Below are 13,628 nucleotides of genomic sequence, written 5' to 3'. Positions count from 1 at the left end.
TTTTATCATTTTTCCTACATAATTTTTCAGGAAAACTATGGCATTTCATCTGCTTTCGCCAGGAAAACATACACTTCAGTATTATATATCAGATGATGCCCTGTTGGGAGTGCTGCCCCCAAAATGGACCATGCAACGCGCGCATCCGGATTTAGTCGGGCTCCAATCCGGGTACCGGACACCAGGTGGCAAACCAGAAAAAATATATATATCAGATGATGCTAGCAGCTTAGAATAAGTTGCCAAATCAGGTTGTCCCTTAAAAGTCTCAAGTTGATACAGATTGCAACATAAATCTGAGTGTATTTGGAAGAAACACTTCAATGAGAAAATAGAGAACATATGGATACTATTCTCTCGTGCACCTCGGTCTCCTGCAGTAAAACTGGTGAAACAACCAATTTACACCATATTGATTAATGTACCACTTTCGATGTCTACCAAAAATACACACAACATGATAAAAAGGTTATAAAGGAAGATACCAATGTATCTTGAGAAGGTACAACAAATTCAAGCCAGTTATAACTAAAGTTCTATGCAACACTAACAGGTTGAGCTGGCACGTCTCTCTCACTTTTGCACCTGTACAAACAAAAGTACCTAGATGTCACGGAATAAATATATTATATTGAAAATGGATGGTTGGGGATCAAGATTGTGAGCTAAATCAATATTTCCTATCTAGATTCTCAGTTCCCATTTGTCTCTCTGCCTACATAGCTCAACTGATGCAGTTAAGCCAACAACCCTTAACCGCTTCCCTCCCACTATTCCGAAAGGCGACTCTTTTGAGCATTAAATACTTGACATGTGATTGGAAGACCTTTTACTTATTCAGAAACAAAATGTGACTGAACAGACCATCATCACAGTGAGATCACAAGGCAATATGAAATGCACAAATGCATTTTTTCTAAATACTTGCTTGAATGTCCTTCAAGAAGAGACACTACAACTTAAGCTGAAGTAAACATTTGAAGTCAATATAAGGTAGTCTCCTGAGGTTTACCAACATTTACTCACTAGGGGTTCACATAATTATGAATAGAGTAGCCCTAAAGGTTTTGGTCCAGTGGTAAGAGCAAGCGCAACACGTGATGTGAGGCTAGACGTACATCACGGTTTCGAACCTTGCCACAGACAAAGGCCTAATATTTAAGTAGAAATGGTAGGGGGCAGGCCCATTATCCACCGAGTTTCGAACCATGCGCCACAGGCCCTCAGAGATTTTCCATTATACAAAAAAGTTCTGAATAGAGTGAGAAAGAATTAATCACGTTGGGAGCATACCGATTACAATTTGATCGAGATGCGTAATTATGATTATTGCAATTTGTGCACATCCAGTCCCCATCACGCCATTGCTTTGCCCTGATAAAAACATACAACAGCAGAACTTCTCAGAAAATGAGTGTAAAGAATGATTTCTAGCACTGTACTTATTTCGTCTGGAGCTATTCGAATTGCGTTATCAGTTTACAGTTGGTTTTGCCAGTTCCATCGTGATAATACAGATACTGAAACATAGATGAAATTGTGCAAACAGAAGATTGATATATTTTTAATGTGTAATTGCACTAAGATCCCTCAACATAATAATAACTTACAACAAGCCCTGTTAAGTTTGTCAAACAGCTGGAAGCCCTCTATTAGTTGTCTTTCAATAAAGTCATTGGATAAGTAAAAGAACTTTCAGCTAAAAAGAGGAAAAAAGAAAAGGAAACAAACACACTGAAGATACCCTCAAATCCATCAAACTTCAATCTTATCTTTCTCTTTTTTTTTAAGACAGTGGTGTCGGGGCCAGCTTGTTCGCACATTGACTAAATCGAGTACATGCTAGGTACCAAATAACACTGCCCAACAAGGCTACAATACTTAAGCAGATGGGAAAAACATAGGCACTAGGTAACTCAGCCCACCAGCACAAACCTTAATATTTATCTTGTGCCCTTCAGTCGCCATTCTAGTGGTGGCGAGTCCATTTTCTCTTTCCTATTCCAAGTAAAGATGTCCAATATGGATTACAGTCTATTCATCTTTTTTTCCAATTAGCATACGTATCTATTCCTATTGGAACGATCAACTACTCCTCAATGATGGCTTGTTGTCATGCCTCTTAATTTGTGGCGTTCAGGAACTAAGTTCAATGGTAAGCATAGCACATATTGGTTGCAATTGCAAAATACTGAAGAACTTCAAGAACGCTAGTTGATAATGATGACTAAATGTTGGTTCCCATAAGTTACCTAGTGTTGGTTGCCTCAGACGAGAATTTGGCTAATGATCAGTGGCCAATGCACTCCACTTGCTCGCAGAAGTCTAGAGAAAATTGCTCCTCTAATTTGAAGGAAGGAAATAACGGGGAAGGATCTTAATGCTGGGGCCAATTGACAAGTATTGAAGAGGTTACAGTTCTCATCTTTGTCCTCAGCCTACGTTGTGCTAAAAGGCGGAGATGCATTGGACATCATGTTTCGGATTGAGAATGAGTCGGGAAAAGGTGAGGATATACAGTAAGTTCACAATAAAATATCTTACCCTTTGCCAAGGAGTGTAGGGGCTGCTGGTATATGAGGAATCTGCAGGTTGACTTGCAAAGGAAGCATCGTTGAATTTTCTCTAGGAAATGTTGTTGAGATAGCAGTTAGTTGATTTCCCCCTGAACCACCCATCCTTTCTGCTCCTGGATAGCCTTGCTGATACCTAAATGTCTAAAAGTTCAAATAAGAAGGTGTAAGAATGTCTACCAAAAATACATAACATAAATTTATCTGGATATCAATACCAGAAGATGGTTCCTTACATGCCCTGCATTCAGCCTCTTGTTGTCCCAATCATGAACAAGTTCCTCAGATGCTAATCGTTTTGTTCCAAGGGCTTCATTGTGCGAGGGAAGACAGGAGAGATCACACTAGTTCAGTTACACACTTAGAAACATGTGCAGGCAAAAAGAAAGACACAATTTTCTTTGCCAAGGAAAAGAAGAAAAAAGGGAAGGGAGAACGAAATAAAATAGGAGTATCGAATACGTTTTAAAAGATTTGAGGCCTAATAGCTCCAAACAACCAATGTTTTGAGAATCATGATCGATAATTAGGATCCTTTATGGGTTATTAATATCAGATTGCAGGATATCATGATCCTAATAAAACAAAACAAACAATGACCATATATCTTAACTTGAATATTCCTGCAGTCCAGTAAGAATATGTAAAATCATATCCTAACTATGAAGAGGGCTTAAGAAAAAAAGGACAGTGACTGTATAAGCATTCTGATTTGGTTTTAAAAATAAAGTTTTAAGTCTTCTTTTCTTTCATACTCATGAATTTAATGGAAGACCAATGGAAGGTTTATGCTATGCAAACCTGTAATAGGGGTACTTCCAAGAGCAGACGATGAAGCTGGAGGTGCAGAAGCATTGCATTTTTTGCACTACAAGAGCAGATGTGCATCCAGATGAAATCGCCAGTTAAAAATGCCTTTTCATACATTGAAGTATTTAATGTTCTATTTGGAAGTACCTGAGCTCGAGAAGAGTAGTTGTGAAAGCCACAACTGCAGAGCCAGTCACCATTACGCCATCCATTTGGAACTGGTAGCAGTTGACTCGTTTGGCTTGCATATGGAACTCCAGGAGTTTGCAGCAGTCTATATCGATCAGCAGGCTGGTTTTCATATTTACCAGCCTCCCCTAAAGACCAGTTACAGCTCGAGGGATGTTGCTGTTGGAGAGCTCCATTTACTAACAACCCAATGTTCAACCTTTGTTCCACTCCTCCTTGTGCCCTGGCAAAATAATTTGGATGAGTTGGGAGAGATGCTCCAGGGATTGCAATTGCTGGCATTGCTGCTACCTCCTTCGGTTGTCCACATTTTTTGCACTTTTCTCGCGATGCATAATTGTTGTTAGTGCAACCTAATGGAGCATTCCCACACACACACAATACACAACGCATCCAGGAAGAGGAAACAACCCAAGAATACGCACGCCAACCCAGCCATCCAAGATGAAAACAGACAGGAGAAAACATAAAAAACTCAACCTAGCTGAAATCAGGTTTCTTATATACTTTAACATAACAAATCAATCTCTCTTATAATATGGTAATGCATAAAGACCTCCAATATATTCAGTAAACATAATTCAAAATAGTCAAGTAATGGTAGTTATTGATTTATTATCAGTTCACGAACATCATTTTTATTCTGAAACGATTTAGTCCATTTGGATTTATGATATGCCTATTGACAACATAACGCTTATCATAATTCACTCTATGGTCAATCTCGCTGCTTGGCTAGTCTTTATCAGGTAATTAATTGGTGTGTAAAGAAATTAAGGTATTAAAAAAAATTAAAAAAAAGAAAAAGAAAGAGAAATAAACAAAAAGTGCATAGCGCACCAAAGCCAACAAACCAATAATGCAATATGTTGCACGAAACAAAATGGCAAGCAGCTAATAGAGCTATAAGTGGAAAAGCTAACTAGATGAGAAGGATACACTGTCAGTTTGGCAGCAGTAAGAAGAGAAAAACAGCTATACCATTGTTTATCCTTATTCTTAACTAGAAACCAATTTCATCAAAGCCATGTTTCAAATGAAAAGATCATATAACTCAACATTTTATACGACCAATTTGAAGAAAACTTCTCGTAAAGTGTCAGATTGGCAAAACATTGTATAATTACTTTCTTTTCCAAAAAGACCATCGATTTCCACTAAATTCTCATTAAGTAGTGTCAAGGAAGTTTTTTGAGACTGGTAACATTAGTTGTGTCAAGGAATTTGATGGCAGAGAAATGCAGAATTCCACACATAAGGCCAAAATCTAAGGCATACTCTTTATTTACTAGTCTTCAACAACCTCTCTCACTAGTGGTATTGTCCGCTTTGGACCTAAGTACGCTGAAAACACATCGTTAAGGTCTAAGGCTTGTTACTAATATACCTAACATCTCTCTCGTATTTTGCCGATATGGTATTTGTCTAGGGTCTTACACACACTCCTTTAGGAATTAGCGTGCTCGTTGAAGTTTGGCTAACCAACCAGCAACATTCTCCACTTTGGGCCTATGCCATTATAGTTATAGAACGTGCAACTAAGGTCTAAAGCTTGCTTCCTTATATACTCATCATCTCTCTTGTGTTTTACTTATGTGGTGTGTGTATGGATTTGCTAACTTACTACATGGCTATAGTAGATTAGCATTATTGTCCATTTTTTAGCTCCCCTAAATACTCCTACTAGCACACTAAGTAAAGTAATTTTTTTGTCCTTCCATCCACGTGCCCCAATTTTCTCTCTAGAGACCTACTTGATATCATAAAATGCATCGTTAGAGAATTAAATATTGTTGTGTTGAAGAAGTTTGTAGAGGAAATCAGAGATTGGTGGTGAGGTGATCGAAATTTTCGGCACAGTATAAGGGGTGTTAATTTGGATCGGGAAAAAATGGGTTTCAAAAGCCCAACTTCTCTGTGACGACTTTCTTCAGTTTGAGATCTTGGGAAACGCAGATGGCAATCTCCGGATTGACAAGCGAACAACACTCAAATTTGCAATGCCAATGGTAAACCACCAAACCTATAAACTTGGTCACTTTGCTCAGCTTATCTCTCACTAAAACTATTAATGTTGTGAACACCATCTTACCCCGTGAAGAAAACTCAAATTCGTAACTGCCAACGAAATGCAAATCTCGATTGGTTACAGATGATCTAGTGTTCATAGTAGAAAACAAAAATGTGTACATGAAGTAGAACAAAAATTTGAATGGTGTTGTTATCTTCTTCCTTGTGCAAGAGCTTGTTTGTTTCCCTCGTCGTTTGGTACACGGGATAAGCTGGGATATCCAGACAAAATTTGGGATAAAATTTATACCTTCAACCAAATAAGATATAAAACTTATCCCAAACTTAGTCTAGGATAACCCGTCTTATCCCATCAAGCTTGGTATTATTTTATCCCATCTCTCAAGTGGGATAATCCAGGGATTAATTTCAGGACTATAATACCGGGATAACTTAATTTGTGTACGCGGCTTTTCCATTTTTTTCCTGTACCGTTTAGGCCTATACAAGGGATGTTTGGTTGCAAGACAAGTTATGTTGTGAGCTTGTGATTAATAATTCTGAGATGAGTAATGTTGAAATTAGCATATTGCAATTAGTTATGCTGACATTATTTATTATTGATCATTTGGTTTATTGTATTAAAAATAATATGAATTGTATTATGAAGAATAGTACTGAATATAGTGTATAAGCAATACTGGAGTTAGTTGTACATAGGTGAAATTTGCAATCAAACATCGTACTAAGATTTTATTCCAGCATTATTCTACCTAATACACCCTACCAAATACCGTTTTCACTTTCTGCAAATATTTGTATATAATTTAAAAAGTTTTATGCTTATGCCAAGTTAGCACCCATTTTAGTGGAGTGTATGATAACCACCAACTTAGAAGTTGTTTGAGTTGCTTATAAACCAGTCGAACTGGCTTACAAGCACTTTTTGATTTATTTAAGTATTTGGTAAATACCAAAGTGTTTATAAGCTAAAATCAATCAAAAACCATAAGCTGGTCACTGCCAACTTATGGCTTTTCAGCTTATATAACACTTCTGGTTTGAGCAGAACTTTTACTATTTTATCTTAATAACTTCTGTAATCCAGAAAATATCCTTCCAAAAACTAAACCCCTAACTCAATTTTCATTTCATTTTTTCCATTCCCCTGGTAAAGATACTTTTTTCATTTATATCTACTGTAAATAGTTTTACGGGCGTTTTAGATAATTCAACAAAAACTACGAAACACACAACTACTTATTATCAGCTTAACACTTCTGTCCAAATACTTCATTGATTATATTTATCCTGTTTGACCAATCTTTTAGGGAAAAAATAAGTACTTTCGAGTAGTAGCAGAAATTGCTTTTCAGGAGCTAAAAGTTGTAGCTTAATAAGTAGATTATAAAAGCTTGGCCAAACAGGCTATAAATCAAGTTCAACACTTAGAAAGCACTTTTCAACACTTAATGCCTATCACTATACAAGTTAGAATTTGGGAAGAAATCTTGCTAAAACTCAGCTAAGCTAAAGTTGTTCTAAGAGAATTAAAGGACGAGTTTTTTGTTGATAGCCTTCAAATGAGTACAAAACAAGGTATTTATACACTGTAAAGCAAGAACCCTATTCCTACATAAATGACATCTGATACGATATGCATTTTTATGTAGTTCTATCCTTTACCGTTTAGTCCTAACTTTCTATTCTATTTCGTTGGCACCCTAATTTAGTTTAGTAGATGATAATATTGTCATTTCTATAGGAATAGGTTTCTTGCTTTACAGTGTATAAATACCTTATTTTGTACTCATTTGAAGGTCATCAAGGAAAAACCTCTTATCTTATTTTCGCTAGTATTTTCTCTTCTTAGCTATAGTTAGTCTTAGTTAGCTTCTTCTTCCTCTGAAATTCAGTATTTGTATCATATCACCTAAGCCTGAACTCCATTATGCCCTTTATCGGTAAGTTCACATACATACACTAGTATAATTCACGACTTAGCACAGTCAAAAATACAGGGGGAAAAAATCCTCTCCATCAACCTCTGTCAGTAAGTTCACATACATACTAGATTAATTCGCGACTTAGCACACCCAAAAAATACACGAAAAGTTTTTTAAAAAAAAAAAAAAAAAAAAATCCGTACTCTTGCAATAAGAACAAGTTTGAATGAAAAAACAGACCCAGAAACCAAACAAATATTAATAATAATCCGAAAAGGGGAGAAAAATTATGTAACAAACATTATCAAACAACTACTGCTTATTATAAGTTTAACACTTCCTGTCCAAAAATTTATCAAATCAGGCTTTGCACTTAAAAAAAATTCCAGCACTACACCTAAGTTCAGCTCCTACATCACCTCTATCAGTAAGTTCACATACAACCTACTCCCTCCATCCCATAATAACTGTCACCTTTGTCAAAAACATGCATATTAATAAACCAATAATGCAATGTCAAGTTTACTAAACTACCCCTATATAATAAAAATAAATTATTTTTTCCTCTTGATTAAAGCCTGCATAAGCAGTAAACCTTTTGACATTGGCAATCCAACAATACCACGTTACTATGTGGAATGTTACTTTAACTTATCATTTTTTGTCTAAGGGTAGAGTTGGAAAAAAATAGCTAATTTATGTCTTGGTTTCCTAAGGTGACACTTATTATGGATTTTTTTTTTTTTTTTGGCTTACGTGACACTTATTATGGGACTCCGTCACGGACGGAGTAGTATATAATTCGCAACTTAGTAGAGTCAATAAGAACTGGAAGTTTGAATGAAAAGAAGAGACCAAAAAATGAAGGAAAATATTTTATTGATAAATTCTATGATTTTCTGAATGCTCTCTGCAATCTCCACGACATAAAATAAATAGCATCAGCCCTATTTATAATAGTATAAAACCTACTTTAACTTAAAACAGTAAAACCTATTCCTATAGTAATTTGACTATAAATTCTAATTGGACATGGATTAAAATATCAAATCCTAACTAATTTTGATTTCCTACAATTTAGAATTATTATTTCCAACAAAAAACCAAACAAATAATTAAAAAAATTGAAATAGGAAGTAGTTACCGGAGCAGATCCAATCGCCAATACGAGGAAGCCATTTGGAATCAAGAGGAGTGTTGTTGTCAACGAGGAGACGAGGTTGTTTACATCTGTTGCAGAAACATCTAAATGCGTAGTTCCTATTGCCACAACTACTACACTCCCAATCTCCTTCTCGCCCCATTCACGCTACTCTTTTTCCCTGCAAATTGGAATTTCAATGGTGTTGTTCTCTTCTTCCTTGTGCAAGAGCTTGTTTGTGGGATAAATTTATAGCAACAAAGGTATAAAACCTTTTTAGTATGGTTCAAAAACAATTATACATTTCTTTATTTGATAATTTTTTTTTTTTTTTATAACCATATAAATATATTTGACTTATTTTAGATCATAATATTCAAAAGTGTTACTTTATTTCTTAAATTTTATGTCAAATTATATCACATAAATTGAGATGGAGAAAATATATTATTTTATGGCATCTCGAATAAATTAGTCCAAAAATTATAATCGTAGGTTTATAATATCGGAATAACTTAATATGTGTACCAAACGTGAAAGGACCCCTGGGTCACGTGGCTAGCGGCTTTTCCATTTTTTTCCTGTACCGGTTGGGCCTACATAAGGGATGTTTGGTTCCAAGACAAGTTGCATTGTGAGCTTGTGATTAATAATTCTGAGATGAGTCACGTTGAAATTAGCATGTTGTGATTAGTTATGTTGACATTATTTATTATTAGCTATTTAGATTATTGTATTAAAAATAATATGAATTGTATTATCAAGAATAGTACTGAATATGGTGTATAAGTAATACCTACAAGCTTAGCTGTACATAGGTGAAATTTGCAATTAAACATTGTATTAAGATTTTATTCCAACATTATTCTACCTAATACACCTTACCAAATACCTTTTTCACTTTCTGCAAATATTTATATGTAGCTAATGGCAAAAACAAAATATTAGAGAAATATTATTTTGAAATTACATCCAAAACGAAATTGATTTCACTCGGCAATCTTCAATTGTTTTTTGTTAAATGAAATCCATGTTCGAACTTATACCCTGTTTAGTCAAAGACTAGCGATATATGCCCGTGCGATGCACGGGCCGAACGTGTTTATTCGCTTTAATTAACCAGTTTTTAAGGTTTGTATTTTGTAAATAATTTTTAAAAATTTGTCATTGTCATGACAAAGAAAGTTGTTCATCGATGTGAAAAAGAAAATTAATAAGAAGGTGAGGGAAAATTAATATTTTGATCCTAGATTTTTTTTCTTTTAAATTCTTTAACATCTCATATATATATGCCGACAAGTTAATATCCATCTCGATTAATTAACTGTTCAGATCCAAATATAAGAACCATTGTGTTGTATATATTGGATTTTTTAAAAGCAAAACTAATAAAATATTTTTATTATATTAATTAAAAAATATGTTAATAAGGGGTAAATTAGTTACATTATAATTTTTTATATTAACAATTATAGATAAAAAGAATTGTTACAAATAAATCAAAATTAGAAAGATATATGCTATATCGTAAATCACCAAATTAATTCTTAATTAATGTGAAAAGTCAAAAGTAATTGTTCACGTTAACATATCAAGAGAAAGAAATTTTTCTTCTTATTATTTTACCCTTCACATTAATTACTGATTTTCAAATCATTTTCTAAGGCTACTGGGACTATACTACACTAATAAATATGGATGTTATGATAAAATATATACTTCATTTATTTATTCTTAAAGAACGTGAAAAGTCAAAAGTGAACAAGTAAAAGTGGATGGAGGAAATAAATATGTCGGAGAATTGTTCATCCTCTCTTCACGTTTAAAGTATTGAGAAAGAAGGAAAACGGGGATAAAAATCACTCCCTTTATTAGAGAGAGATAGAAGTATGATAGTAAAATATATCTTTTATTTATGATTTCTTAAGGGACATGAAAACGGAAAGTGGGCAAATAATATGGGACGGAGGGAGTATATATTTTATCATAATATTCATATTTATTGGTGTATAATGTCAATAGCCTTGGAAAATGATTTGAAAAATGAGTAATTAATGTGAAGGGTAAAATTAATAATAAGAAGAAGAAAAATCAACGTGAACAATAAAAGTGCACGGACGGTGCATACATGTATACATGAGAAGACAATAAATATTCAGTACTATGACATATATCCACATGAAATTAAAAAGTAGTTGGTTAAAGTGTCCAATTTATTATCCACGTTGAATTAAAAGTAGTTAGTTGAAGTGTACAATTTATATAGCTATTGGTACAATAATTCATTGCGTGTACAATTTGTAAAGCTTGTGGTATAAGCATTTTATGATGTGTTCGTCCACTCACCACACTTATATATATAATAGAAATAAAGAAAAATATAGAATAGAAAAATAGACATATATTTTTAGTAATGTAGCCAATATGGGACGAAAGGAGTACTCCATTTATTAATTCTTAAAGAATGTGAAAAGTCGAGTATAGTAATGTGGCTAAGTAATATGGGACGAAGGGAGTACTTCATTTATTAATTAATACTTAAATAACAAGTATAGTAATGTGACCAAGTAATATGGGACGAAGGGAGTACTTCATTTATTAATTCTTAAAGAACGTGAAAAGTCAAATAATTTTCCCAAGTAAAGAAGAGAATAAATATTCAGTACTATAACATATGTCTACGTGAGATTTATTAATTCTGAAAGAACGTGAAAAGTCAAAAGTGAACAAGTAAAATTGCACGGAGGAAATAAATAAGTGCATACGTGTATACATGAGAAGAGAATAAATATTAAGCATTATGACATACATGCACGTGAGATAAAAAAGTAGTTGGTTAAAGAGTACAAAGCTAAGTAATATAGGACGGAAGGAGTACTTCATTTATTAATTCTTAAAGAACGTGAAAAGTCAAGTATAGTAATGTGGCCAAGTAACATGGGACGAAGGGAGTACTCTATTTATTAATTCTTAAAGAACGTGAAAAGTCAAGTAATACGGGATGGAGGGAATACTTTATTTATTAATTCTTAAAGAACGTGAAAAGTCAAAAGTGAATAAGTAAAAGTACACGGAGGAAATAAATATGTGTCGGAGAATTAAAATTAAAGTGCATACATGTATACATGAGAAGAGAATAAATATTCAGCAAGAACGTGAAAAGTCAAAAGTAAACAAATAAAAGTTCACGGAGGAAATAAATTTGTGTAGGAGAATTAAAATTGAATTGCATATGTCTATACATGAGAAGAGAATAAATATTCAGGTAGAACATGAAAAGTTAAAAGTGAACAAGTAAAAGTGCACGGAGAAAATAAATATATCAGAGAATTAAATTTGAAGTGCATATGTCTATACATGAGAAGGAAATAAATATTAAGTATTATGACATATGTCTACGTGAGATATAAAAATAATTGAATAAAGTGTACAAGTTATATAACTTTTGGTACTTTTTCTATAAGAATGTAAAAAGCCAAAAGTAAACAAGTAAAAGTGCATGGAGGAAATAAATTTGTGCGGGAGAATTAAAATTAAGCGTATATGTCTATACATGAGAAGAGAATAAATATTCAGTAGAACACGAAAAGTCAAAAGTGAACAAGTAAAAGTGCACGGAGGAAATAAATCATTTATGAGAATTAAATTTAAAGTGCATATGTCTATACATGAGAAGGAATAAATATTAAGTATTATGACATATGTCTACGTGGGATATAAAAATAATTGAATAAAATGTACAAGTTATATAGCTTTTGGTACAAATATTCATTGTGGGTACAATTTGAAAAGCAGTGGGTACAAGGAGGGACTGCTGTGTTCGTCCCTCCTTGGCACTTATTATATATAGAAATTCCGAAAAGCCAAAAGTGCTTATTTTAGATAGTTGAAGGTTTTGGCCCTATCGGCCAAATATTTAGGAAAAAATAAGTGCTTGTGAACAAAATAGAATTAATTTTTCAGAAGTTAAAAAAATAGCTTTCTCCAAAAGTGATTTTAGACCCTTGACCAAGTATAAATTGCTGGTTTGATACCAGCAAAATTATTTTCAAATTGATTAATCAAGTGAAATTTGTTACTATCCAAAAACACTATTTCAGACCATTTTTTTGTGCGGATTGCCCTTCTTTTGGGGTGGTCTTTAATTTTTGCCACTCAAATTGATGGTCTTTAATATTTGTCCTTCTCTTAACACTCAGAGGTCCTGAGTTCGAACCCAGGCTCAGTAAAAAAAAAAAAAAAAATCACAAGCTATAAGTTGGTATTCGCAGGGCATAAGTTGAGATTCGCAAGGCATAAGTTGGACACCCCAACTTATGCCTTTAAGGCAAACTTTTACCCAAAATTAGGCCTTAAGGCAAATCTTTGCCTTAAGGCAGAGGTTTGCAAAATTCTAGCAAATTTTTTTTCGCCTTAAGGCAGAGTTTGAAACCCTTATGCCACTTACGGCTACCTCGAGAGCTTCTCTCTCTAGGCGACTTGGCGACCTAGTGAGAGAGTACAACTTTCAGGCCATTTATGGCCTCTACGGCCACCATGCAGCCTCCACAAGAGGCTGCGCCACCCACATTACCACAAACAAATACCATGCAAACCCTAGACTATTCCAAAATATTAAAACCTTCCACTTTGAATGCTAGTGGTGCTAAACAGTCGACTGCCACGACTGTTTTACCTATTCCTATGAAGCCTATCGTGTATCACCATGGTGAACCAACAATACAATATACCATGGAAGAAATAGAGAGAATGATAGTTCATGAGAACCTACAATATGCAGTAGTGGGGAAATTTAGCTATGGATTGCCAGATTTGCATGCACTACGTACTTTGATTCCAAAACAATGCGAACTAAAGAGTACTGCCACCATAGGACTATTATGCAATAGGCATGTCTTGATTAGATGTGAATTGTTTGAAGATTATGTAACTCTCTTGTCAAAACCTGCTTTTTGGATT

The 13,628-nt window shown here is 34.1% G+C and overlaps 1 protein-coding gene across 2 annotated transcripts; it reads right to left on the bottom strand.

Annotated features, from left to right (window-relative positions):
• Positions 1-191: 191 nt before the first annotated feature.
• On the bottom strand, positions 192-8,939 carry LOC132036095 (uncharacterized). Of its 2 annotated transcripts, XR_009409518.1 has the most exons (8): positions 8,673-8,939; positions 3,531-3,925; positions 3,375-3,441; positions 2,810-2,883; positions 2,545-2,717; positions 2,253-2,448; positions 1,294-1,374; positions 559-585 (listed from the first exon to the last, which is right to left on the bottom strand). XR_009409518.1 is itself a non-coding variant. In XM_059426327.1 (7 exons), the coding sequence occupies exons 1-7, from the start codon at positions 8,830-8,832 to the stop codon at positions 537-539; spliced, it is 999 nt and encodes a 332-aa protein (XP_059282310.1). In that variant the 5' UTR covers positions 8,833-8,937; the 3' UTR covers positions 192-536. The 2 variants fall into 2 exon arrangements, 1 of the variants encoding a protein (XP_059282310.1); XM_059426327.1 differs by lacking the exon at positions 2,253-2,448 and having other exon boundaries at positions 192-585; positions 8,673-8,937.
• Positions 8,940-13,628: the final 4,689 nt, after the last annotated feature.

The sequence above is a fragment of the Lycium ferocissimum genome, chromosome 11, assembly GCF_029784015.1.
Source record: "Lycium ferocissimum isolate CSIRO_LF1 chromosome 11, AGI_CSIRO_Lferr_CH_V1, whole genome shotgun sequence".
NCBI classification, from domain to species: domain Eukaryota; kingdom Viridiplantae; phylum Streptophyta; class Magnoliopsida; order Solanales; family Solanaceae; genus Lycium; species Lycium ferocissimum.
This window is presented reverse-complemented; position numbering and strand designations above follow the sequence as displayed.

Bases quoted from the DNA above. Each gene is read 5' to 3' on its own strand.
- LOC132036095 (XM_059426327.1), bottom strand. From the start codon at position 8,832: ATGGGGCGAGAAGGAGATTGGGAGTGTAGTAGTTGTGGCAATAGGAAC. The intron at 3,926-8,672 runs GTAACTACTTCC...ATGCTCCATTAG, and splicing joins TGGCGATTGGATCTGCTCCG to GTTGCACTAACAACAATTAT. The intron at 3,442-3,530 runs GTACTTCCAAAT...CTGCTCTTGTAG, and splicing joins ACTACTCTTCTCGAGCTCAG to TGCAAAAAATGCAATGCTTC.